We start from the raw sequence: 27,836 nt of genomic DNA, 5'->3' as shown, positions 1-27,836 counted from the left end.
GAAAAGCAGGACTGTGCCATCTCTCTACAGGGAGTGGGGCGCCCCACACATGCTGTTTGAACACTGTGACGCTGCTGCCTCCCCTATTCCAAATTAACCAGAAACCTGAGAACCTGAACTGAGCTCCAGCTAACATTATTTAAATGAACCGGCTGTTACATGAACCTTAAACCACATGGCATTTGGTTGTGGGGTTGCCCTGGGCCAACAGACATTAATACAGAAGGTTCCCAGCTCACAGACGGATTGTGTTCCAAATGTGCATTTGGAAGGCTGTGGTTTGCAAGGCAGAATGCACTTTCCCAAAGAAGCAATGTTATAAATGGTGATTAGGGCCCCACGCCAGCTCACAAAACTCCATGTAATCATAATACAGCTACACTTTGTACATTTTAGCCCAAAAAAGAGTAGAGATCAATAATATTACAATACTAATAACTAAAGAATGAGATAAACAGGGGTGCCTGGGTGGCTCAGTCGGTTAGGCAGCCAACTCATGATTTCGGCTCAGGTCGTGATCTCATGGGTGGTAAGATCAAGCCCCGCCTCTGGCTCCCCACTCAATGAGGAGTCTGGTTGAGATTCTCCCTCTCTCTCCCTCTGGCCCTCCTCCCACTTGTGCATGCATGTGTGCACTCTCTCTCTCTCTCAAATAAATAAATAAATCTTTTTTTAAAAAAAAAGAATGGGATAAACAATAAAGTTGGGTATCTCTCATTTATCTTGAGAGGTAGTGTTTAAGCCAGGCAGATTTAATGAATGAGGGCGCAAAGGTCTATTCAGTGAGGCTGAGAGGACAGGAACACTGGGACTGTAGTCAGGAACCCCAGCAGCTGAGAATCAGACTAGCTTGCATGATTTCTACCAAGTCTAAGAGGCTAGTGTCTGCACCTGAAGGCCCACCTAGCACCCGGGGGAGGGGGGGGTTATCGGAGGGGAGGATGACTGAAAAAGTTAGCCAGAGTATTTCTATGCAGCCATTTCATCAGCCAAGGTAGGACCTATTTTCAGTGTCCCTCTCCTTTTAGACATGATTACCCCCATTTACAACCTAGTCTGCCCCTGACCCCAAAGATCACAGAAGTGCAGAACGTTTGGTGCCTCGTTCACACTGATTTCTGAGCTCAGACAAGCTCTCTAGGATACTCACATCGCCTGGATGGTTTTAATGTGACACCCCCACCCCGTTTAGACTGACTCTATTATTGCCATCCCCTTCAGGGGAGATGGCCGCGACCAGTACCACACCTGGTTATAGACGTTCGAAATCACCCATTCTAACTGGGAGGCTAAGGATCAAATATATGTATTTTATCTGTAAATATGAAAAACACATGAGCAAAGAGGAAAGGAGTCAACTGAAAAAGAAAGTTACTTGAAAAAGACCATTTGTAAGACAATAGAGAGGGCTTCTATAAGATCTAACCATTAGGCTGGAGGCACTATCAGCCCATGGCAGTTGGGTTGTCCTGAGAAAGACAGCAGAAGGGGGAAAATTAATGAGTGCTGGTCAGGAAGTGGATAGGAAGGCCGAAGGCGGCCACTTTGCAATAAGTCATTTAACATATACGAGGCATTCTTGTAAATTACATTCCAGATTAACTCACGTATACATAAATGCAATGATTAATTCTCTTAAAATTACAAAATGTCTCAATTTTATTTCTTAAAATTGGCTTGTATCCCTTGCCCACATTCTATTGACTTACACTTTTTAAAAATTAATTTTTTAACAGTTCTGCTTTTTCCCAAGCACTAATTCTTTGACAGCTAGATATATGCAAATACATTCTCTTGGTCCACGGCTTGTGTTTTTTTTTTTAAGATTTTATTTATTTATTTATTTATTTATTTATTTATTTATTTATCAGAGAGAGACAGAGACAGAGAGAGCGAGCGCGAGCACAAGCAGGGGGAGCAGCAGGCAAAGGGAGAAGCAGGCTCCCCACTAAGCAAGGAGCCTGATGCGACGGGGACCCTGGGATCATGACCTGAGCCAAAGGCAGACGCTCAACTGACTGAGCCACCCAGGCATCCCGGCTTGCTTCTTTTTAATGTCAACTTTTTATTGTACAGAAGTTTAAAATTTTAACATAGACTAATTTACCAATATTTTCCATTATGATTTGTTCTTTTTCAGTTTTAATATATTTTTCACTATCTTGAGATGATAAAGATATTCTTTTAAATTGCCTTCTTCAAGTCTTGCTTTTTAAACCACCTATTTTGTCTTGGCATGGCAAGCTAATTACTAAATAGTCCATATATCCCTGCTGATTTGCCACTCCTGTCCTAAAACTAGCTTCCCATAAATCCGTGTGTCTATTTGGGGGGCTTTCTATTCTGTTCCATGGGTCTAGTTCTCTATTCCTGCATCAAATAGCACACTTAATTTTCTAGCTATTCTTGAATCCACCTTGTTTCTCAAACACCTTAATGACATTAGCTCATTTCTTTCATTACATCATTACAATCACCTCAGGGCTCTAGATCAAGACAAGATAGGAGGATGCATGAGCTATGGCTAATATGCTGAAGAGCTTAGAGCTAAGAAACAGGAAGGCTATTGAGCTATTCCAGGATTTATGACAGTCAGGTGCCAAGCACTTGATTTGGGAAACAAATGTGCAAAGTAATTAACTCTGGTTGGGTGAACCACTCCAGAAAGCAGTGGTTACCTTTCTGGGAAACAAGGTATTAGTTCAATATCTGGACTGAGTCACAAAAGCAACCAGGTATGATACAGTAGAGCAGAGCAAGTCCATCACTACCAGTGGGGAAGAAATGGACTTTTTGAGTTTTATTCCCTGATGACTGTTGGGCTGAAATCAGAAGGAAGATGACTCCCTTTGTGCTCACACATGTCTCCAGTGAAATATGTAGCCGTTTTTGGTGTCAATCAACCAGGGCAGAGAATCTCCTATCAGGGAGTCAGAATTTACATAATGATAATGGGCCAGAATTTTATAGGATAGGGAAATTCTATTTCCATCCAGACCTTTATGTGTGTGTGTGTGTGGAGGGGGGTAGCTGACTTAGAGGAATCCAGATGAATTTGAGGACATCTGGACTGGAGAGAAAAAAAATGGCCTTTGCCACACGCAGACAGGCCAAGAGCTAGGTAGGGAGGCAACATGTCCAAATGAACTCATAATCTTTGTCCCAGAAATCTGCTGCTCTTTCAATACTCCCACTCTTAGCACCCTCTGCCCAAATACCAAGCTGCTCAAGCCACACGCCTGGGAGACATCCTTGAGGATCAGTACATCTCACAGATTCTATCACCTAGATCCCTTGGCTCCATCCACCTCCCTCCATCCCCCCTCCACCCCATCCCTACACATACTCACATACACCACCGAGGCCATTGCTGTCTTTAACGGGAACTATAGCAATAGCTTTCTGACTGATCCCCCTGTCCTGAACCACAGCTGAGCCCTCCTGTCCACCCTTGAAACCAAAAGGCAATTTCCCACCACACGACCTACCAGCTTTGAAACTTGGCCAAACTTCCGCACCTCTCTGTGATTCAATGTTCTCCTGTAAAATGGAGCTAATAACACCACCTACCTGGTGGCCTTGTGAAAACTGAGTGAGTTAACACAGACTAAAGTACTTGGAAGAGGAAGCACTTACCACAGTTCATTGTCCTGGATGCTTGTCTCCACACCCTGCCAGACCGGAAGTTCTACAATGGCAGGGATGTGTCCCTCTGCTGGTCTGCCTCCACTGGTAGCTCCTTGCAGGTGTTGAAAACTATAAGCCACCACAACCCGGAATGGAGTATTTTGTTAAGTCAGACCATCTACTTATATGTTCCCTTTTTGTCTATTTCCCTACCAGTGCATTCCTAAAGCCTTCCCCAAATGTTCCAGCTTGTTCCCAGCCATAAATCCATACTGGCTCTACCGCTGAGGGGAAGGAGAATGCCCGCTAAAGGTGGAGGGGACAAAGGCAAGTTGTGGGTGATTTCCCAGGGGAAGTGCAGGGGCAGAGCAGCACAGAGGCCGAGAGTGTCTGCCTTCTCTCCCCACAGCTGAGTTTCTCTCCTTTGTTATCTTTGGAGGAGCCAAGTGTGACTTCCTCGGGGACCTGTCCAGATTATTAATACTGCAGATAACAGGGAAGAAAGGGCGATGGGCCCAGGAACGGAACTGGAGATGCAACGGAGACTCAGTCTCCCAGGTTTTGGACAGCCACCTGAACTCCCGTCTGCAGATAAGGGCTTCTGAAGGAAAGAGCCGGGAGAAAACGACCCCTCGCTCCCCCTCTCCGCTCCATTTCTCACTCTCGGTACTCCACACACCTCTTCCCACCTTACTTCTGAGCGGGTCTCCAGCCCCGCCACCTGGTGACAAAACCGCTGGCAGGAGCCAGGCGCAGGACGCGGTAAGAGCCACCACCGCCGACACTGCTTGACCACAGAGGGAAAGATCCCCCAAGGGTCTCCCCGGCAGCGACAGGGAGGAGGAACAGGAGCCCCCGCCTCGGCGGGCGGCCGGGGCGCGGGGCGGAGGGGCGGCGCTCCCGGAGGCGGCACTACCGCATGGCCCGGGGCGGGGCTACCGCAGGCACAGCTAGCCCCCGGCGCTCGCCCGGCAGAGCGGCCCACCGCGGCCTCCCGGAGACCCTCCCCGGCCCGGGCGGAGCGAGCGACGGTGCGGCGGAGGGCGGGCGCCACGGCGGAGGCATGGCCGCGGGCGCCGCGGTGCGCAAGGCGGCGCCGGTGCTGGAGGCGCCTCCCCAGCACGAGCAGGTACCGGGCGCGGGGCGCAGGCCGGGGGACATGGGGCCACAGTCCCGAGGCTTACGCGGGGGCTGGGTGGCCGCATGGACTGGTCTCCGAGTCCCCCGCCCCGGCGCGGGATGGAGAGGCGGATGACCTTTCTGGAAAGTGCTCGTTGCTTCGCTTCACCCTCCTCCACCCCAGGGGAGTCGAACCCCTTTCCATTTCCCTCTTTCCCTCTTCTGCCGCTTCTCCCCTTTCTCCTCCCCTACCCCTCCTTCTTCCAGCTTCCCTGCCCCTCCCCCCACTACGTCTTCTCCAGAAGGACCCTTATCCGACTCATCCTTATCCATTCCCTGTCCTCCATACTGGCTGCCCCTCTCTCCTCCTCGCTCCCAAGCAGAAGCCCCAGGTGCCAGGTGAAGGCCGTCGGCATTGGAAGAGGACAGCTGAAGGGTGCTGGGTTGTACAGGAGGCTTGACTTTAAGGTTCTCAAACTGACGCGTGCATCACAATCACTCGGAAGGCTAGTTAAAAAGCAGATAGTTGGGCTCTACCCCCAGGGTTTCTAATTCCTGACCTCTGGGATAGTGCCTATCTATTTGCAAGTCTGACTAGTTACCAGGAGGTGCTGATGCTGAAGCTTTGAGGACCTCTGGGCTGGCACTTCCCTCCCACCACGCCCCCTCCCATGCCCTTTGGTGATTTCAAATCCAAGTCATTACTGTTTTTCATTTATAGATGATTCTTAGGCCATGATCACATACTAGGAACTGTGCTACTCATGGGTAAAAGGGATGCAATTAGAGGTGGACCTTTCCTCTGGAAGCTCACATTCTGGGAAGAAAGTATAACAAGGATAAAATAACTCACAGAGGGTAGGAAGAGATTACTGCCCCAGAAAGAGGTTCGAGTGAAGTTTTGTAGGATTTCTAAGAAGCAAGGAATTGCTTCTGGCAGGGAGGGTGGGCAAGGGCGACTGGGGAGTGATGGCATGGCTTTTGTGAGCTGGGCCTGGGAGAACGGATGAGATTCCATGTGTCCATGAGGGGAAATGAGAATTCTTCATGGAGGAAATACCAAATACTTGGAATACCAAATTACTTGGAGGTGGAAAAAAAAATTGTTGGGGAGTGGGTGGTGAGCATGGAGAAAGGTGGGGGTGGGCATGGATATTCACTGTGACCCTGGCAGAAATCCAGGGTTCATGAAGGCTTGTAGGAAGGGAGAGCTGAGTTATCACAAGTCTTGTAACGCTATGCATTGGGAATCTATTCTCTAAAACAGGGAGGCTATAAGGGAACTCCATGACTTACTTGCTGGTTTCAGACCCAGATCAGATCTTTGACAGCGGGTTACGGATGAAGAAGTCTGAAGCTGTTAGGGGCACCTGGGTGGCACAGCGGTTGGGCGTCTGCCTTCGGCTCAGGGCGTGATCCCGGCGTTGTGGGATCGAGCCCCACATCGGGCTCCTCTGCTATGAGCCTGCTTCTTCCTCTCCCACTCCCCTTGCTTGTGTTCCCTCTCTCGCTGGCTGTCTCTATCTCTGTCAAATAAATAAATAAAATCTTTAAAAAAAAAAAAAAAAGAAGTCTGAAGCTGTGAGGGACAGAAGACTGGCAGAGTCAGTCTGCAGCTGGTGTTTGCTGTCCCTTAAGGCTGCCATCACTGCCTTGCCCTCTGCCTGCAGGAGGCATGCTCCCCTGATAACTCTTCCCCGGGAGGAATCACAGCTTGTCCCTTAATCCCCCAGAGCAGAGCCATGTGGTCCAGGGACCAACAGCCAAGGTGTCACCAGGGAGCCAATTAGAAATGCAGTCTCAGTCCCCCACCCTAACCTGCTGGATTAAGATCTGCATTTTAACCAAACACTAAAGTTTGAGAAGTTCTGGTTTAAAACAGACTTTATAAGAGCTGAGGATAATAAAAGAAAAATAGATGTGGTTACTGACCACCCCAACTCCATAAGAATTTCCCGGCCACCCTGTATATTATAGCACCCTCTGACTCTAAACCTTACCCTATTTTATTTTCATTCATCATCCTTATTAGCCCCTGAAGCATGTCTGTTTGTATATGTGTTTTTCTGAGAACCTCCATCACCTTGGAAGCCCCAGCAAAACAAGCACTTGATCTGCTTTGCTGGCTGTTGTATTTCCAGAACCCAGCACAGAGCCTGGCAGATGGCAGGGCCTCAGCGAATGTTTGTTGGACAAGTAAGTGAGTGAAGAATAAACATACACCCCCATGATCTGGGCTCTAGTCTGCACAGCTGCCTGTGTTACCTCTTTGTGACAATCACCATCTCCCTAGTCCCACCCTTCTCCTCCCCAGCTATACCCCCTGTGGCCTTGTGAGCCAGCTACACCCTCTCTGCTCCTGAGATTCCTCAGGGTTGGGGTGTAAGAGAGCAGACAGCATGGATTCAGCAGTTTCCTCTTCTGCTTGTCTGAGGCCTGCTTTGCAGCCTCTGATTTCCCCCTGAGGACCTACCTCTGCCTTGGAGTAGGCCTGACACAACCCCTCGCTCCCCCTCCAGCCATGGAAGCTTTGTCCTCACCCAGGGACCTGGAGTCCGTATCACTACACAAAGCCCTCCAGGCCTGACACACCCTTACCTCCCCCACGTATGTCCCAGCGACAGCAGTAATTTGTGTTGACTGTTCTGGGTTTTGCCAGGCATTTTAGCAAGATTTTTCTAACAGATGGGTTTTTGTGAGGGAAGAGTTGAAAGTAGGGAAACCCGTTTGGAGGTAGGAGCTGAGGTGAGGTCTGTGCTGGGAGGGAGGCAGGTTTCAGATACAGTTAGCCCTTGAACCACACGGGTTCACACTGCACAGGTCCAGGTGTACACGGATTATGGACAGTGCAGTGGTATAAATGCGTTTGCCTTATGATTTTGCTAATAACATTTTCTTTCCTCTAGCTGACTTTATTGTAAGAACACAGTAATAATACATATAACCTACAGGATATGTGTTGATCAGCTGTTTTTGTTATTGGGGAGGCTTCTAGTCCACAGCAGGCTATCAGTAGTTAAGCCTTGGGGAATCAAAAGTTATACCCAGATTTTTGACTGTATGGGGAACTGGCATCCCTAGCCCCTGCATGGTTCAAAGGTCAACTGTATATTGATTGAGTGTGCGATGTGCCAGATAGGGGGTATTCAGGGTGGGGTAAGACAAGTAATAAATCACCAGTGACCATACAGTGTGGTAACAGTGTTCAGCGGACAATGGACCTACTGGACAGGCCTAACCCAAAGGCTTGCTGGAGGAAGTGGAATCCGAGGCATCCCCACAGGGTGTCTGGGGGTGGAGGAAGAGCATTCAGGGGAAGGAAGGTTCCGCTTGGCTGGAGCAGAGGGTGTGCAGGGGTTCTGGAGAGAAATGAATCTGGAAAGGGCCACAGGAGCTGTGTTAGTGACAAGCGCGGCCTCTTGGGTTATGAGCGGGTCAGATGTGACCAGCTTGCTTGTAATTAGATCACCCTCACTGATGGGAGAAAAGGAGTGAAGGCAAGAGCCCTCCCGAGAAGAAGGGAACACTGCACACCGGGCTGGATCTCTCCTCAAGCTCAAGGAGGCCTTCCCTTGCCAAGCAGTCTAAAGAGTAACAGCCCCTGCCCCTCCCCGTGCTCACTCTTCTTTACCACACCCTCCGTTTCGTTTCTTCATAGAATTTACCACATGAGGTCATTGCTTTCCTTACTTGCTTATTGTCCATACTTTCTCTAGAACACAAGGCTCAATTCATGAGAACAGGAACCTTGTCTGTCTTACTCACCTTTATCGCATGCCAACTCTTACCCCAGTGCGTGGCACCCAGGAGGTAGTCAATAGATATTTGCTGAACGAATGAAAAAAACAGTTGGCATAGAGGCCATTGAGGTGGAAAGAAGTGGTGTGCCAGGTATTTTCATAAGGTCAGCAGGAGGATACTGGGTTGGAGGTGGAGGGTTAGGGTCAAGAATGGCGCCCCATATTTCCGTTTTGAATGATTGGATAGATGGGATGTGGAGCTGCTGAGTGAGAAGGGGGCACTGAAATGGAAGCAGGTTGAGGGGAAATGAATATGTTCAGTTTGGGGCAGGTTGAGTGTGTGTGTGGGTCTGAGGGGCACCTAAGTGGAGATCTGTAGAAGGCATGTGGGTAGAAGAATCTGAATCTCAAAAGTGAGCTAAAAGGGGAGGAGAGGTAAATAGGAATGTGCTGCAGGAACATGGCGACTCATAGACAAGAAGGAGAAAGGAGAAGCGGAATCAAAATGGCTTCTTCATTTAAGTGACATGTTCATGCAGAATATATTCAATATTGACAAGTATAAAAAAGGAGTAAATGTTCCAACAGACGTCAGCACTCATGGATCATTCCTGTTAGCACTTTGGTGACCATTCTGGACATCTCTTTCTTCTGGATGTTTCTTGATTCTATGTAACTATATATTTACAGTAATAGGTTTACAGTATATACAACTGTTTTTGAAGCATGCTTTTTCTTTTAACAATATGTCATGGAGATACTTCTATGTCGATAAATACAGACCTGCACAAACATTTTATAAAAGCCAGTAGATTTCCTTTGTTATAGCTATATCATAACTCATTAACCAATCCCCCATGGGTTGACACATAGATTGTTGCTAATTTCTCAATATTATAAATAAAAACCATGTGAACACCTGTGTCATCTTTCCCTGTGTATTTTTCTCTTCATTTCATGAGAGAATATTCCGAGCTTTTCTACATAGGATAAAGGAACACTTAAAATTCTGACATGCCTCACCGAATTTTCTGTCCAGAGAAACTGTCTTAATGTACACAACACACCTGAAGGGCATGTGAAGGTCATTTTTCCTCATCAGCACTGGCTACTAAACATTTTTTTCCTTGTCATACTTTTAAGTGAAAATTATGTCTTACTGTTATGGACATTTTTTTCTTTTTAATGTTAACTTTTATTAAAATTAGGTAGGTCCACTTTTTAAGGAGTCACATAGTTCTACAAGACTTAAAACAAAAAACCAGTGGGACCCCATCACCATTCCACCCTTTCCCATTCCTGATTTCCCACTCTCCAGAGGCGACAACCTTCAGCTGTTCTCAGGAACCAGTGGTGGACCCTCCCTGGCAGGCAGGTGACAGGCGGGGGCTCAGCATCAGGGCAGCAGCACTCTCATGCTCACGGAAGATTCCAGGGCTCAGAGGGCCTTATCCTTCCCAACCCCAGGTATGCCCCTTCTCACCCTCTGCCCAGCATTGGGGGTGGGGGGATAATCCGGAAGCAGGAGAGTGCAGGGGTTACCTCCCAGCCAACTCCGTGTATCCCACCTCCCCACCCCCAGCCCACAGGTCCCTGGGTTCTCCACCCACAGTAATTAAGTGATTATGCCCCATCACCTCCCTGTTTCCCTAGATGTGGGATGAAGGGTTGTGGGCGAGGGGCAGTGAATAGACTCATCCGGGGTTGGAATGAATGGACAATCACTGTAGCTTTTCCCCTACGTCTCTACCTGCCTGTCCGTCAGCCCAGCCAGCCACCTCACTGTCCCTAAGAGAAGCCGGGGCTGGGGGGCCCTTAGGTCTACAGATTCAACTAGCCCTCTCAGTGGACCCCCTGAGGCTCTCCATGGGACCTCAACCTGGTTTCTGGTCCAACCAAATTCCCCAAAGTCCCACCGTCCCTCTGGGCAAGGCTCTGACCCTGAGCTCCTCCTGGCTAACCAACCTCACCCTCAAAATAAAGTTCCAACTTTCATTCTGCCTAGAAAATAAAACTGTTGCTTTTTTTTCTCACTGATTTTAAGTGACTCATTTATCATATGTACTTGGGTCTGTTCCTACACCCTGTCTGTGTTCTGTCCACTCATCTGTGTCCCTATTCCTGGACCAGTAATACTTTGAATTAATTTCTGTAGCTTTGTTGTGTATTTCAGTGTCTGGTAGGCCACTTGTCCAGTATTTACTCTTCTCCTGAGTTTTCCTGGCTATCCTTATATACTTATTTTTCCAGATGAAATTTAGTGTCATTTTAATTTCCAAAATAAATCCTCGTAAGATATTGAATGGGCTTGCATAATAACATACCAGAAAAAAATTGTCAAAAAGTAGACTCCACCCTAGAAAAAAAATACTGTACTGTAGGGAATTATTACTAGAAAAGAGGTGTCTCTAAAAATATCATCATTGTCATCGTATTCACTTTTTCCCTAGGAAATAAGAGTATTTTTCAGTGCACTTGATCTAATGAAGTTCTTTCTTGTGTTTAGCAGAAAACTTTTCAGCTATAATTTCCACTCCCTAAGCTTTTCTGGTCTTCACTAGAATAACTTATCATGCTTCACTAAAAATGACTTGGTATCTGGTGGGTAGTTACACATTTATGCCCAGGGCTATATGACTAGTAAAAGGCAAAGGTAATTTTTCTTCTCAACTTAACTAAAAACTCAGTTTGCCTTTTTTTTTTTTTTTAGATTTTATTTATTTATTTGAGAGAGAGAGGGCACCCGCAGAGAGGGAGAGGGAGAGGGAGAAGCAGGCTCCCCACTGAGCAGGGAGCATGATGCAGGGCTTGATCCCAGGACCCCAGCATCCTGACCTGAGCCAAAGGCAGACGCTTAACCGACTGAGCCACCCAGGCATCGCCTCAGTTCCCTTTCTTAAGTTGACTTTAATAAGAGGCACTGTGAACCTCATGATCCTGAAGAGCAAAAATAGAAGCAGCCAGGGAGTCCTATAGGTTATAACTCTTATTGAGTTCATTGGCCCTTGGATTAAACACCAACAAAACTCTCATGTAATATCTCCTTTATATTCACAACATTCCCAGCAAAGTTAAGAGCCGCTATCCTATCAATCTCCAGTTTTTAATAAGGAAACCGAGACAATCACAGGCTAGTGATGTGCCCAAGGTCACCCAACGAACAAGTTAGCTCAGTGTTCAGTGCTGGATGGTGCTAAATGGATGCAGGGTTCAGGGCTCTAAACCTATGAAATGTGCAGAGAGGGAGGGACCTATCAGACAGGTGGGGACTCAGGTACTACTATTCCCTAAGGGTGGCCACTAAGGTTTCACTCGTAGAAGGCAGCACTGGAGCCCAGCTGTTCTGACCTCTGTTTGAATATCGGGGACCACCTGATGGGATCATCCAGAAGCAGGGAGCCATAGAGAAGCTGCTAGCGTCACCTGCTGCTTCACCCACTTCCCCTTTCCTGGCATTCTCTGGCAAATCCTGGCGCTGTGCAAATATTGCCAAAGTCTCTACTTAGCAGTGTCATCTGAAGCCTTGATTTTAAACAGAAACACAGATTTTATACTGGGAACTGTTTACCCTGAGTCAGAGAAACCTAGATTGAACTATGGATGGCATTGTTTTTTCCCATCTGTCAAATTTGCTGGTGCCATTTGAAGAAAACATACAGAAAAAAAAACCTAGTTAGAATCATATTTGTGTAACAAATGTTTTATTTGCTTTCTGTTCTTTGCCATCATTGGGGATTTTAGCTTTTAACATAGAGGACTAGAGATTAAGCTCTCTGTGCGCTCCATGAAAATTATAAGATTATATCTTTTCAAGGATTGCCTTAAAGGTCTCAAATAACCAAATGTAGTGGATTAGCAGTGCTCAAGGGAAGGCAGCGCATGGCTACAATCATTCAGAAGCACTGCCGGGGCTGGGGGTGGGCGTGAGGGGTGTGGTCAGTGCTCTCCAGCTCAGTCCGCAAGGGCAAGGTTTTAAGGTAAATTAGCAGAAGGACACAAAAAATCCTCCAAACAAGTAGAGCCCCTGGTTAGCTCTGTCTCTAAAACCTTGAACTTGGAGATGTTTACTCACTGGCATCATTTAAGACACCAGCAAGAGATGTATTTTAGAATTCAGATGTCCTATCCCAAAAGCCAGGGTGACACTTCCTATTGGGAGGCCGCTCTCTACAGTCTTCCCTGAATTGCTAAATAGTTCTCTGACTTAGGAGCAGAATCAAATATTTATTAACAGTAACCTTAATACTCGTGTGTGTGTGTGTGTGTGTGTGTGTGTGTGTGTGTGTGTGTTAGTTCCATAAGCAAATATTCTACTAGGGCTTTCATCCTAAGTTATTCTAGTACTAGGAAAAATCACTATTTTTCATGGCTTGGGTTTCCCATGTAATTCTGTAAAATACAAGCTGAAAAAACAAAGAAATTTTGAGAAGGGCTCTTTTTGTTTTTTTTCAGATCTCTCACACAAAGCTTTCTGCGGATGATGAGTGGAAGTAAGTGATGAATTTTTTTTTTACAGCTGTTATCCTAAAACTTACATTTCCACCCTAACAGTTTGAGAAATTCAATGAAGCTACGATTTATTTGTAAATGTCTCGGGCTACAGAACGTGGGTTAGCATGGCATGCATGTGCACAGATAGGATGAACCAAAACCACAGGATTTCATCTCTTTCCTACAGTGTGCTCCACGCACTCCCACAAAGCTGGATTTGTGTGTCCTTCAAAATAGGGCAGTGTCAAGTTAGTATTTATTTTAAGCACAAGATACATCTGGTTTTCTTTATGTGCTGTTTCCCCTGTGTTCTGGTACTTACTGTGGGGCCATTAGCGCCCTGTGGGCACCAAATGAAATGAAATAAAAATGAAAAGTTCCTCCTTTTTTGCATTATGGTAATCAATTATGAATGTATTCCTAATCAAAATAGGAAATACTTATTATATGTGCACACTACTTTATACTTTCCAAAGTACTTCCACATAGGTTAACCATTTGAGAGATGTTTTCATTATATATATACACAAAATAGATGAATGTCATAAGGCATATTTTGTTTTATATCTATGCAAGCCGTATTTTAGACCGATGATAAATTCACTTTTCTATCTGCATGGCCTAAGTTGAAAGTCTATTCATTAAATAGAATATTAGATAGTTATTTTGGATTTGGGGCTGTAAAAACTATCGGTGCTTGTACTCTTTTATTTTTCTTCACTTCCTATTTCTTTGAAGGAATGAGTGTATTTTTTAATGAGCTTCTGAAAATCATTCTTGTCTCTTAAGCTCAGCTTCCAACACGGAGACTATGAACAATGTAATTTCATTCAGGTTACCTGATATGGACTTCAGCTTCTTCATTTGATAAATGTAGGGGTTTCAGTATATCTAATGTACCTTCCGGCATTCAGGTTCTAAGATTCCATCTCAAAGGTGAATTCAGGCAGGAGGATTTACTGGGCTCTGCAGGGTCATTTCTACACATTCTCCAGCAGGGGGCACCGTCAGTGCCCTTTTCAGAGGCACTTGGTACTTACTCTTTAGAGTAGCTGTAGAAATTAGTAGTAAAGGGGGAGAACCCAACCCGCATACCCAATGAGTGCCTTTAAAAGGTCACAATCTTATGGCACAGAATATTACCCTGCAGTGTTTTCCGATCAGTACATTAAATGCACACTAGAACCAGTCGTAAGTGGAAACTTCAAGAGATTTTGTGACTGATGGTGCCCCATTAGGGGTGAAAGATAATGCTAACCACTATTTATAAAGTACTTGATTGGACACATTCATAATTTTCCCATTTTCCCTAATCTTGACCCTCACCGCTCTCTCTTCCTCTAACCCAGTGGTTCTCAATCTTGGCTGCACCTTAAAATCACACGTGGAACTTGAACTACCATAGCAATTACCACAGCCCTGGTGGCTTAAACAAAAATCTACTTCCTCACGGTTCAGGGGGCAAGAAGTCAAAGGTCAAGGTGTCAGCAGGTTTGGTTTCTCCTGACACTCCTTGGCTCGCAGATGCCTGCATTCCACTGCATCTTCACATGGTCTTTCTTCCTCTGTGTGAGTTTATATCCAAATATCCTCTTCTTAGTTGTACACGAGTCCGATTGGATTGGGGCCCATTCAGGGACGGCATTTAACCTTAATTACCTCCTTGAAGTTTCTGTCTCCAAATACAGTCACCTTCTGAGGAACTGGGGGGTAGGACTTCAACATATGATGGGGTGGGCACAGTTCGGCCCATAACACACAGAAATGGCCATCTAATTGCTCTGGGCACAGCTCGGACATTGGGATTTTTTAAAGGTTCCCAGTGATTTCCTATTTACAGCCAACCTCAAGAACCACTGATCTGGGCTTTCTTTGAAGCCACTTCGGCTATAGGAAGTAAAACCAGATAATGTATCTTTTATAGTGTCTTCTCGACTTGGGCAAAGCCAAGAGTCCAACTAAAAGCTGAGACTTTCAGCCATCATCTGAATGTCTGTGCCTGCCTAAGATCTTTCTCCTTATCATGAAAAAAAAAAAATGTGTACAGCTCACTCAGGAGTTTTCTGGAGTCCTTTGGATAATATTCTCTCTATTGGCACCATCTGCAGGATATCCTTTTACTTCAGAATATTAAAAGTTTCTTGAAATTACCACTATTTTACTATTTTGACTTTCAAAAATGGCAATTTCATATGATTTAACCTAATAATCATTATTATTCCTCATTTAAGAACAAATAACATGCGCTTTGCAGTTTTAGAACAATCTTGCGAAGTACAGAGGGATCGTGATTTTAAGTTTGCAAAGGAGGATACTGAGGTGCAGAGAGAATGAGTGACTTTTGAGAGTCTGTATGGCGATGACGTGGCAGATCGGGGACTGGCACCCAGGTCTTTCCAGAGCCCATCAGTGACTTTTTTGGCCCCATCACTTCACTTGAAAGGACAAGGCCCCATCACTTCACTTGAAAGGACCAAAACCACACAGACTAGCTAAGGGCTGAGAGGAACTGGTTTCCCTGATGAACTCAGGCTCCTCCTCTCTGCTGCCCCCTCCTCAAGCCTGGGAGAAAAGGAAAAACCAAGAAAAACTTAGGAAAACTGTAGTCAAACTTAAAACCCCCCACGTTTGAAATCTCCAGTTGCTTTCCAGGAGCCCAGACATTTTTTTTCCCTAAATGTGCTGCGCAAGGGTTGAAGGCTGTGTCAGATGACCTCACTTGCTGGTTCCAGCCTGCAGCAGGAGACGATGTACAAGACGCACCGGGGCCATGAGTCCATGCACGTGGAGATGATCTTGATCTTCCTCTGCACCCTGGTCATCGCGCAGATAGCGCTGGTACAGTGGAGACAGAGGCATGGCCGTTCCTACAACGTGAGTTGCCCCCAGGGGCCTCTGCAAGCCTGCTCCTATCCTTTCTTACCGCTTTGAAGGAAATGCTTTGGTATAAGTCAGTGGTTCTCAACGGGGTGCAGTCTTGCCCCCAGGAGATATTTGGCAACATCTGGAAGCATTTTTGATTGTCATGCCTTAGTGGGAGGGGTGGGGGAGGGGAATTGCTTCTGGCATCTAGTGGGTAGAGGCCACAGATGCCGCTGAACATGCACAGGACAGCTCCTCACAGTAAAACGTCAGTAGTGACAAGACTAAGAAACCCTGGTTTAAGTAAACCAGTCAGTTTTCCTTCAGCATGAACAACTTCTGCCAATGGCCTAGGAAAAGGAGGATTAGGAATAGCAGAAACAAAAGAGTGAGGCTAACTTTGTTTAACAATAAACTCAATTGGCATCGATAGTTTGCATATCTATGGAAATGTGTTAATGCAAACTGTTGTAGTGACCTCAGCAACACAGAGTATGATGCCATTTGCACAGACCCATCCCACTCAGGATCATAGCCGGGGCCATCTTGGACCTGAGATCTTGCCATTGTAATGGTTCCAGCAGTGGTTCTCAAATCTTAAGGTGCATCAGAATCACCTGGAGAGGGAATCAGATTGTTAATCAGATTCCCAGGTCCCACCCCCAAAGTCTCTAATTCAATAGGAGCCCAAGAATTTGCATGTCTAACAAGTTCCCAAGAGTGCTGATACTCCTGGCCCAAGACCACATTTGAGAACCAATCATTTAGACTTGAGTATGTTGCAAAGAAAGAAGGTCCTCAATTAACACTACGCATGGTTCTGGATCTTGGACTAGTCATTGTATAACAAGACTTGTCTGTGACCAAGTATTAAGACCAGTATTTTATTGTATTTTATTTTTACCCATCATAAAAATTATTCCCTGTGTAGCACAGGATCTAAAGGAATTCTTTTGAATTCTGTATAATGTTTAAGTTTAGACAATTTGCACATTTTATTTAGAAAGGGAAATCTTGTCTTTTTGTTTTTTAAGCAAACACATTTATTTTCTGCCTTGCACTACGGTCTTGTCAATCAAAATAAACATCCTCTATATTGCACGTGAACAAATTATTTTTAAAAGAAAAAGACTGGAATAAAACTTCATTAGTTATTCACTCATATCAAGAAAAGCTCCTTAACTGTATCTTAACCATGGTTTTCTTATCTGCAAAATAGAAATAACCTAATATACAGAATTTCTCGAGTCCTTAAGTAAGAAGAAAACTGAAGTCCTAAGAAAACCATTTGTAGCCCTGTTCCATCATTCCTTTATAACTGGTAATGATCTCTGGATTAGATACTTTAAAACATGCTCGGTTTCCATGGCAACACAGGTGTAGATTTTACACAGAAAGCCCCCTGCCCTTGAAAGGAAATGCCCCATGAGCCACCTGACCTGCACTATGTCCCAGTATTCCTCCACCATTTTTATTTGATGATTTTTGAGATGGCTTATGCCAAAAACAATCTGTCCTTGTCTTGTATTTGGAGAAATTGCCCCTTTGTCACCTCTCTGAAGATGTATATCATGGCACCAGTCGATGTGGAGCTCACACACTGGCTCTGTCTAGCCACAGATAGATCTGTTGCCTTTGGAGGTTCGAACCCTTGGTGACTCAGGCTACACCGGCACCCGGTAGACATCTCTGAGCTTAACAACTGTTGGCGAGCTGGAGCGGTCTTCCCAAATTGTTTCCTGTTGCCACCACCACAAGCTGTGCTGCCTGAAATGACTCTCTGGGCTTGTTACTTTTGCTTGCACCCCATCCCTCACCAATAACTGGACTCCCTTAGTCACCCCACTTCTGCTTTCTGAGGTTGCTGTTTCTGTGTTCTTCTATCACACAGCTCCTCTATTTTATGGTTACTGAGAGGGGCTCTGTGGTCCTAAGGATCCCCTTGGAGGTGACCAGTTGTCTGCGATAGGAGCCTGTCTTAGAGTGATCCTACCTGGCACTTTGAGCCTAGATGAAGATACCCCACAGTGGTCAAGGACAGAGTTGGGTCTCATGGTGGCCCTGTCGGGGACTCTTCCTAGATTAGCTCATAGACATGGTTGGTTTCTAGAATACTTTCTACTTCTTTGCCCATCAGTCCATCTCTATCTGTTATCGCATGTCCCAAAGGAATGGGTGGAGTAGCCCCTTGCCCCTGCATGTCTCTGTTAATAATATCTGGCTCAAGGTGAGAACCAGCACAAGAGCCCGATCTTTCCCATGCTGCTGCCTCCAATTTGCCCCATATTTTGCAACTCTTCTTAAGGGTTCACTGCCAGATCCAGTCATCAGAACGCAGCCATTTCAGGAACTCTTCGTGGTACCTGCAACCACTGAATCTGGAAATGGTTTCCAGAGCAACAGTAGCTAATTCCAGCACTGGTTTCCAGCATTCTTATTGTACTCTGCGTGAACCGTATCAAAAAAACCTGCACCTGACATACTACTCAACTTAACATTGTTGGGATGGAATTTGATATGGTCGTGTTTCCACCAATGCTGACCTGAACAGCCTTATCATCCAGGCAGAGCTTAACTTTTAAATTGTTTCTCTTGGCATCTAAGATTATGTGACACCTAGCAGAGCTACAGAGAGCTTTGAACACATTTATAAGATTCATGAGTTCCTGGCTCTCTTTTTACAAGGGGCCATACTAAGAGAATTTATTTCTATTATTCAATTTTGTCATCTCTATCAGTATATTAGTAATATATTAATATTTATAACCTGTTAATTATAATTACTATAATATATTTATATACAAATTACTATATGTAAAAATTCATATACAAATTACTGTTACTATTACAGTTGTGATAGTGTGCTTTTTATACAGTAAGTTACCCTGGGAAATAATTATTTTTTTTCCCTTTGTGAAATGTAGTTCAGAGAGATTAAATAACTTGGTCAAGGTTATATAACTAATTAGTTGCAGAGTAGAGACTAGAATCCAACCTCCCTGGTTATTTTTTTTTTCATATCAAGGATAAACTACTTAAATATCTCTGAGCCATGGTTCCCTAATCTGCAAAATGGAAATACTGAAGAAAGGAACCCGTCTCCAAAGTTATTGTGATTTATAAACATTTTCCTGTGAGAACTTCTAGCATGGTGACTGATATATAGTGAGTATTCAGTACCGTTAGTTGACTCTGAATGCATTCAAGAGCTACTGATGTATATAATAGTTTTACAAATTTAGTCATACATTGTAAAATCAGTTTAGTAATAAAAGAATCCTTTTTAGAACGCTTTTTAGAGCTAAAGTGAATACTCAGCTATCAAGGTGCACCCCCTGTTAGATTTCAACCTATTGTTTTCCTCAAACCAGTGCACCTGTTTCTCCTGCCTTGCCGTACCCTCTGCTCTACCATATGCTTTACCTGCAGAGTGGTCCCCAGGCTGATTTTGTGAGATATGTTAATAGCAACCAGAGTCAAGATGGTGAACGGAAGAACACCAGCTTAGGAGTTAGAAGACTTCAGCCACTCATATAACCACAGTGAGCCTCAGTTTCCTGATCTTTCAAATGATGGAATTTTTTTAAAATAGGAAGGACTTTTGATTATAGCTCTGACATGTAAAAGGCTTGAAAGTCATCACTCTATCTTATAACAAGAAAAAACTGGACAAACTGAATATCAGTAAGTTTTCTTGGATCTATCAGAGAATTGAGGTCAGTGGGAAAACCACCACCATAAGTCTGGAAAGACAGGAGAATGCAGGGAATCACAACTGAGATCTGGTGACTGGGAGCAGAAGTTGTGAAGAGCCACATAATGGTAGAAACACTTAGGGGTAACTTTGCAGAATTGCTGGAAGTGGAGTTTAGACTAGTATATAAGTGAGAAACTCTTGAGGGCCACTGTGGTAGGGGCTCCCCCATATTTCTTTGAGGTCTTAACTCTAGGAACCCCACCAGATTCCCATGGTATTAAGCCAAGAAAAACCCTATGCATCTGGCAGGGGGAGGGGAAAGTAATTATTCTGAACTAGACCCAGATTGTTCTCCATCACAAAGACCTACACAGCAATGTAAATCAGAGCCTTCTCCACTATAGGGGAAGAGAAATTATCCCACTCCAGCCCCCTCTAGCCTTCCTGTCTCACTTTAAGGGAAAACAAGAAGTTTAAAAACATTTGTGAAGGTCATGGTGCAGAGAGAGAGGCCCAAGAAAAAACCAAGACTTAATCACAGAATAATAGGCACTGTCCCCATGCCTAACCACCACATCAATAGGTGTCCAGTGTAATAGTGGATTATAGCTGAAAAAGCTGCAAGACTCAGATGCTATACAGGAAGGAGTTTTTATGGAAACCCAAAGACAAAGAGGGAGACACAAACAAGTATACTAATGGAAATTGAATCCTCTGATACCTACAGCAAACATTAATCACAGCCCAACTCCTAGCCAAATTAACACAAAAGATTTATTTATGTCAGTTCTTATTACTCCACACATTATGTCCGCCTTTCAACCAAAATTTAAAAGTCATCCTAAAAGGAAAGTAAAACACAATCTGAAGAGACAAAGCAAGCATCAGAGCCAGACTGAGACATTGTAGATTTGGGAATCATCGCACCAGCAATTTAAAATAACTATGCGTAATATGCTAAGAGCTCTAATGGAAAAAGTAGATAACATGCAAGAACAGATGAGTGATGTAAGCAAAGAGGTAGAAACTCTATGAAAAAATAAAAGAAATACTAAAATTAAAAAAAGAAAACTGTAACAGAAATGAAGAATGCCTTCAGTGAGCTTAGCAATAAAGTAGACATGGTTGATGAAAGAATTAGGGAGCTTGAGGGTAATATTAGTAGAAATTCCCCAAACTGAGATCCAAAGGGGGAAAAAAAAGAATTTTAAAAAACAAGAATATTCAGGAACTTCAAAACAGTTCCAAAAAACATAATATACCCCAATTGGGATGCCAAAGGGAGAAGAAAGAAATAATGGAGCTGAAGAAATATTTGAGGTAATAATGGCCAAGAATTTTTGTTTAATTAATGACAGACACCAAACCACAGACCTCAGAGAAGAGGCAGAACAAATACCAAGAAATCTATACCTGGACATATCAAATTCATACTGCAGAAAAACGAAGAGAACATTTTAAAACAGCCAGAGGAAAAAAATAGCTTACCTATTGAGGAATAAGGACAAGTATTACATCAGACTTTTCTTCACCAACCATATATCCAAGTAGAGAATAGAGTGAACTATTTCAAGTATTGAAAGAAAAAACCCACCAACCTAGAATTCTATATCCAGAGAAATTATCCTTCAAAAGTGAAAGTGAAATACTTTTTCTCTCAGATAAACAAAAAAATGAGGGAATTCATTAATAGTAGACTTGACTGCAAGAAATGCTAAAAGAAGTTCTTCAGGAAGATGGAAAATTATATAGGTCAGAAACTCAAGTCTACATAAAGAAATGAAGAGTGTCAGAAAAGGAATAAACGAAGATAAAATAAAATCTTTATTTCTTATGCTTAAGTGACCAAATAGATAGCTATTTGTTCAAAGTAGTAATAGTAACAATGTACAGTTGACCCTTGAACAACAGGAGGGTTCAGGATGCTGACTCCCACCACATAGTTGAAAATCTGCATATAACTTTTGACTTCCCAAGAACTTAACTACTAATAGCCTACTGTTGACCAGAAGCCTTACGAGTAACATAGTGGGTTGACACGTATTTGGTATGTTATATGTTATTTATTGTATTCTTACAATTAAGTACGCTAAAGAAAAGAAAATGTCATCAAGAAAGTTATAAGGAGGAAAAAATACATTTATGGTACAGTACTGTAAAAAAAATCCACGTATAAGTGGACCCATGCAGTTCAAATCAATGTTGTTCAAGGGTCTGCCATATTGGGTGATTGTAGTATATGGATAAATGACATGAATGACAGCAGTATTATAAGAAACATGAGGGAGGAATTGGGAATTCTGTGTTATAAGGTATTTGTGCTGGTATTTGTGCTACCAGTGAAGCAGAATAGTATAATTTGAGAATGGACTTGGATTAGTTGTAAATGTATATTGTAAACTCTAGGGCAACCACTGAAACACTTTTTTAAAAATATACAATTGGAGCACCTGGGTGGCCCAGTCAGTTAAGCATCCAGCTCTTGGCCCAGGTCATGATCTCAGGGTCACGAGATTGATCCCTGTGTCGGGCTCCATGCCAGCATGGAGCCCGCTTAAGATTCTCTCTCTGTCCCTCTTCCTCTGCTCCCCACCCCCCCACTTGCATGCACTCTCTCGCTCTCTCTTTAAAAATACACACACTAAGAGAGGAGAGAAAATGGAATCATAAAATTCTCACTTAAAGGCAGAGGTAGGAGAAGAAAGGATAAAGAAAGGGGGGTAATCAGAAGGGGGAATGAAGCATGAGAGACTATGGACTCTGAGAAACAAACTGAGGGCTTCAGAGGGGAGGGGGGTGGGGGAATGGGATAGACCGGTGATGGGTAGTAAGGAGGGCACGTATTGAAGGTGCACTGGGTGTTATACGCAACTAATGAATCATCGAACTTTACATCAAAAACCAGGGATGTACTGTATGGTGACTAACATAATATAATAAAAAAATATTATTATAATTTTTTTAAAAAGGCAGAGAGGCTAAAAAAAGAGGGGGGCAGAGAGGAAAAGAAAGAAACAAAAAACTATGCAACAAACAGAACATAGTTACAAATATGGTAGATATTAATCCAGCTATATCCACAGTCACTTCAAATGTGAATGGTCTAAATATACCAATTAAAAGACAGATTGTCACTGTGAATAAAAAACAAAACGAAAGAAAACAAAAAAACCAGACCCAATTATATGTTGTTGACAAGAAACTCTTAAAAGACTACAGATATAACTATCAGGGAGAAAAGGGGGCACTACATATGATAAAAGAGTCAGTTATTTAAAAGGGCATAACAATTCTTATTGTGCATATACCTAACAAGAGAATGTCAAAATATGCAAGGCAAAAACTGATTGAACTGTAAGGACAAATTGACAAATCCCCTGTTTAGTTGGAGATTTCAGCACCCTCCCTTCAGTAGTTGGTAGATCAAGGAGGCAGAAAATTAGTAAGGATAGAGCTGACCTGAAAAGCACCATTCATCATCTGCACTAATTGATATTTATAGAATACTTCATCTAACTACAGAAAAGTACACATTCTTCTCAAGCTCACATAAAACATTCACCAAGATAGACCACATTCAGGGCATAAAACACACCAAAAAAATTTTTAAAGAATTTAAATCATACAAAGTATGCTCTCAGACCACAAAAGTTAAATTAGAAATCAATAACAGAAAGATAGCTGGAAAAATCCTGAAGTATTTAGAGATTAAACAACACATGAGACAAAGAGAAGGACTCAAGAGACAATAAAAAATAATTTTGAAAATGAAAATACTACATATCAAATGAAAATACTACATATCAAAACTTGTGGGATGAAGTAAGAGCAGTGCTTAGAGGGAAATTTATAGCATTAAATGCATATATTAGAAAAGAAGAAAGATCTAAAATCAGTAAATTAAACATCTAGGACACTAAAGAAAGGAGTAATTTAAACTTATAGCCATCAGAGGAAAAGAAATAATAAAAATTAGGGCAGAAATCAATTAAATTAAAAATAGGAAATCAATAGAGAAACTCAATGAAACCAAAAACTGGTTCTTTTTTTAAAGGTCAGTAAATTTGGTAAAGCTCTAGCCAGCAAACCAAGAAAAATAAGAGAACACAAATTACTAATATCAGAAGAGAAAGAGGAGTCACCATTATTGATCCTATGGACATAAAAAGAAAATAATGGAATATTATGAACAGATGCCCACAAATCTGGATAACTTAAATGAAATAGACTAATTCTTTGAAAAACACAAACAATACCAAAACTTACACAAGGAGAAATGAATAATCTGAATAGGCCTATATCTATTTTTTATTCAGATATAATTGATATATAACACTACATTAATTTTAGGTGTACAACTTAATGATTTGATATATGCATATGATGTGAAATTATTACCACAATAAGTTTATTTAACATCTATCACCACACATAGTTATAATTTTTTGTGTGTGATGAGAACTTTCAAGATTTTCTCTCTTAGCAACTTTCAGATATACATTATTGTTAATTATAGTCACCATGATGTACATTACATTCCCAAGACTTATTTATCTTATAACTTGAAGTTTGAAGATGTATACCCTTTGACCACCATCACCCATTTAATCCACCCCATACATCCTGCCTCTGGCCTACATCTGTTTCTAAAAAGTTAGTCAGGGCACCTGGGTGGCTCAGTCTGTTAAGGGTTTGACTCTTGATTTCAGTTCAGGCCATGATCTCAGGGCTGTGAAATCGAGCCCCACATCAGTCTCTGCACTGGGCATGGAGCCTGCTTAAGATTCTCTCTCTCCCTCTCCCCCATCAAACCCTGCTTGCACTCTTCTCGCTCTTTCTCTCTAAAACAAACAAAAACAAAAAAAATTGAGTCAGTAATAACTTTCTAAAAAAGAAACACCAAGCCCAGATGATTTCAGTGGTGAATTCTACCAATCGTTTAAGGAAGAACTGATAGCAATTCTTTACAATCTTCCTGAAAGTAGAAGTAGAGGGAACACGTCAGAACTCATTTTTTGAGGCCAGCATTACCCTAATACCAATGAAGACATTACAAGAAGAAGAAATTATACCAATATCTCTCATGAACTTAAATGTAAAAATCCTCCACAAAATATTAGCAAATGAAATTAAACAATGTATAAGAAGAAGTATGCATTATGACCAAGTGGGATTTACTCCAGATACGTAAGGTTGGTTCAACAATTAAAAATCAATTTATGTAATCAGTCAACATTAAGAAGAAAAATTGTATGATCATAATAATAGATATAGGAAAAAGCATTTGACAGGGTCCAACACCCATTCATATGAAAACTATTAGCAAACTAGAAATAGAGAAGAACTTCCTCAAATTGATAAAGAGTATCTACAAAAAACTAACAGCTAGTATTACACTTAATGGTGAGAAACTGGATGCTTTCCCCTTAAGATAAGGAAAAATACAAGAAAGTCTCCTCTCATCACTCCTATTTGAATTGCACTCTAAGTCTTAGCTACCGCAATAAGACAGAAAAGGGGGGGGCAGATAAAATGTATACAGATTGGGAAGGAAAAAATAAAAGCATCTTTGTTTGCAGATGACATGACTGTGTGGAAAACTCCAAAGAATCAACAACAACAAAAAACAACCCTGCACTAATAACTGATTACAACAAAGTTGTGGTTATATCCCATATACAAAAGTCTGTTGCTTTCTTATATACTAGCAATGAACAACCGGAGTTCGAAATACAGGATACATAGCAGTATGGGAATTGTTAACCTGTATTCCCATGGGACACTTTTCTCAACAAGTTACCCCGTACGGGTGCAGCTCCTACTGCCTTAATCTTACAGACTCCTCTGATTTCCGGAGTTACTTACAGCAGCACCTTTCCCCACTAATTTCCTTCGGTGAGGCTGTTTCATACATTTGGGATGCAGTTAAGAGCCTCATGTCACCATCTGCATTTACCGAGGATTCTCTAATCTCTTCAATGAATTTTTTAAAACTTGCATGCCTTCACCTCTGCTGTGTGTGCTGTACTGTTCAATGGGATTTGACAAACACATACAATTTTGTAGCCACAATTACAGAATCATGCAGGTCAATTTTACAGCCCTAGCATCCCCATTTCACATGTTTGTCCTTCCCTTTTCCCTCCTTGAGCCACTGATAGCCAATGATCTTATTACGATCACGCCAATGATCTATGGCTTTGCATTTTTCAGCATGTTATATAATTGCAATCCTACAGCATGCAGCCTTTTCATATTAGCTTGTCTAACCAAGTTTCTTTCATGTCTTTTCATGGCTCGATAGCTTATACCCTTTTACTGCAGACTAATATTCCACTGTATGGACATACTACAGTTTGCTAATCTACTCCTAATAAAGGACATCTTGGTGGCTTCCAGTTTCGGGTTAATTATGAATAAAGGCGCTATTAACTATTTGCATGCAGGTTTTTGTGTCAATGTAGATTTTCAGTTCAACTGGGTAAATACCTAGTAGTGTGATTACTGGATCATGTAGGAAGACTATGCTTAGCTTTGTGGGAACTGCTGCACTGACTTCTAAAGTGGCTTTACCATTTTGAATGAAGTTGATGGCAGGTGGTGGGAGCCAGTTTGTCCATGTGTCTGTGTCCATGTGTCTTAGTTATTTACACCTTGAAGGTATCATTTACTATATATAGAATAGTATTAGTTTCACCTTATTTCATGAATAATTTGGATCATGTATTTCAGAGGTGAGGGGACTAATCCAAAACGCTGAAAACACTTTCAGATTACAGCTTTGAACAAATAGGTCTGTCTTCTGAAGTGACTGTTAAGTTTGTCTTAGAGTCTGTTCCATGGTCTGTAGGGGCAGCATATGATAAATACCTAAAGCAAAGGAGACATGTGATTTAGAAAACAGGGTTTAAACATATAACATCAACTGCGCCTATGTGATGTCAAAAAGTGAAGAGAGAAAGTGGATAAGAAGTGGAAGATTCTTATTTTGTTTGGAATACTACTAAACACCTGGATGTTTCCAAATAGTCACATTTTTAGTACAATAGAGACAGAGCATCTGGACATTTGAATTTTTTGTTTTCAGCTCATAGTGTTGATATGGTGTGGACATGGCTAACTTCAAAGTTAAATTATTTCCAAATGCTTTTAACAGCATTTTTTTAACAGCGTTTAATTAAAAATTAAATTTCATTCAACACCACCCTCTCTACCTTCTCTTCCATCTCCTACTTTTCGTATCTGCAGGAAATAGGAGGGAACGTGCCAAAAAAAGAATCCCTGTGCTCCCCTTCAAATCAATAGAAGGCCCGATGACTACATACACAGAATTTGGGCTTCAGACACACTGTTAACTTGCCTCAACACACGGCAAATAATTCGCCACAGACTGAAATACTGCTCTATTTAAATCAACTTCCTGCCGATTAATAGCTGTGAAACACTAGAACATCTTACTGTACCAATAAAGCCTCATGCCTGCTTGCATCTTTTTAAATGAGGCAACACACAAATACAGAGTTTCGTGCATACATAACGTTGCAGAACCTCCCGTAAGAATTTAAAGAGCAAAATCAACAGTCTGAATTGATTTGAAGATAGAAATAAGGACCAAGTGAATTTCTAATGGCCCTTCGTAGGCCAAGATTCCATCCTTCTACTCGTTTGATTTATGTCCACACTCCTTCATTGCCTTCGTACTAATACTAGCGGCAGTATTTACTGGAGTCATTTAGTGACATGATAATTTTCTGCTTACCTCTGGCATCTCCTTGCTCTTGCACCACCTCCACCTATACAAACACACACGGACACATGGACACATGGCTGCAAATACTTAGGGATTTGCCGTGCAAAGGAAATGAGCATCGCATAACTTCCTCCCTCCCTCCTTTCTCCCTCCCTCCCTCCTCTCTCTCTCTCCCTCTTTCTCTCCCCCCTCCCTCCCATTCCCTCCCTCCCTCTCTCTGTCTCTCTCTCTTTATGTTGTGTGATCTATTCATCATTCTGTCTAATGAGGCAAATAAAAAGCTACCTTTGTTTTGACTTGAGTTGCTATTCTTTTCAGATTCATTATGTGCCGAGCTGTAAGAAAAAGCATGGTACCTTTGGGCAGCCTCTGATTTGTCAGGAAATTCCTTCTGCCACAATGTGTGGGTGGGGAGAATATTGGGTGATGTGCTCCAGATGCACCAGCTGCCCTTCGCCAGGAATGCAGCTGTGTTTTATATGCACGTGCCCAGATGGTGACCCCTCTGGCATTATTAATGTGTCCCAGCTGCCAGGCCTCCTCCTTTGCA

General features: G+C 42.7%; 1 protein-coding gene across 1 annotated transcript in view; it reads left to right on the top strand.

The window, feature by feature from the left end:
• Positions 1–4,690: 4,690 nt before the first annotated feature.
• RNF175 (ring finger protein 175) overlaps positions 4,691–27,836 on the top strand; it is a 45,988-nt gene continuing 22,842 nt past the window's right edge. The window contains exons 1-3 of the mRNA XM_045798629.2: positions 4,691–4,756; positions 12,939–12,976; positions 15,710–15,851. Of these exons, the coding sequence (XP_045654585.2) occupies positions 4,691–4,756; positions 12,939–12,976; positions 15,710–15,851 (246 nt within the window). The remainder of the gene's footprint in view (positions 4,757–12,938; positions 12,977–15,709; positions 15,852–27,836) is intronic.

This window comes from Ursus americanus, chromosome 13 (assembly GCF_024610735.1).
Source record: "Ursus americanus isolate L20-20 chromosome 13, mUrsAme1.1.p, whole genome shotgun sequence".
NCBI lineage: Eukaryota > Metazoa > Chordata > Mammalia > Carnivora > Ursidae > Ursus > Ursus americanus.
This window is presented reverse-complemented; position numbering and strand designations above follow the sequence as displayed.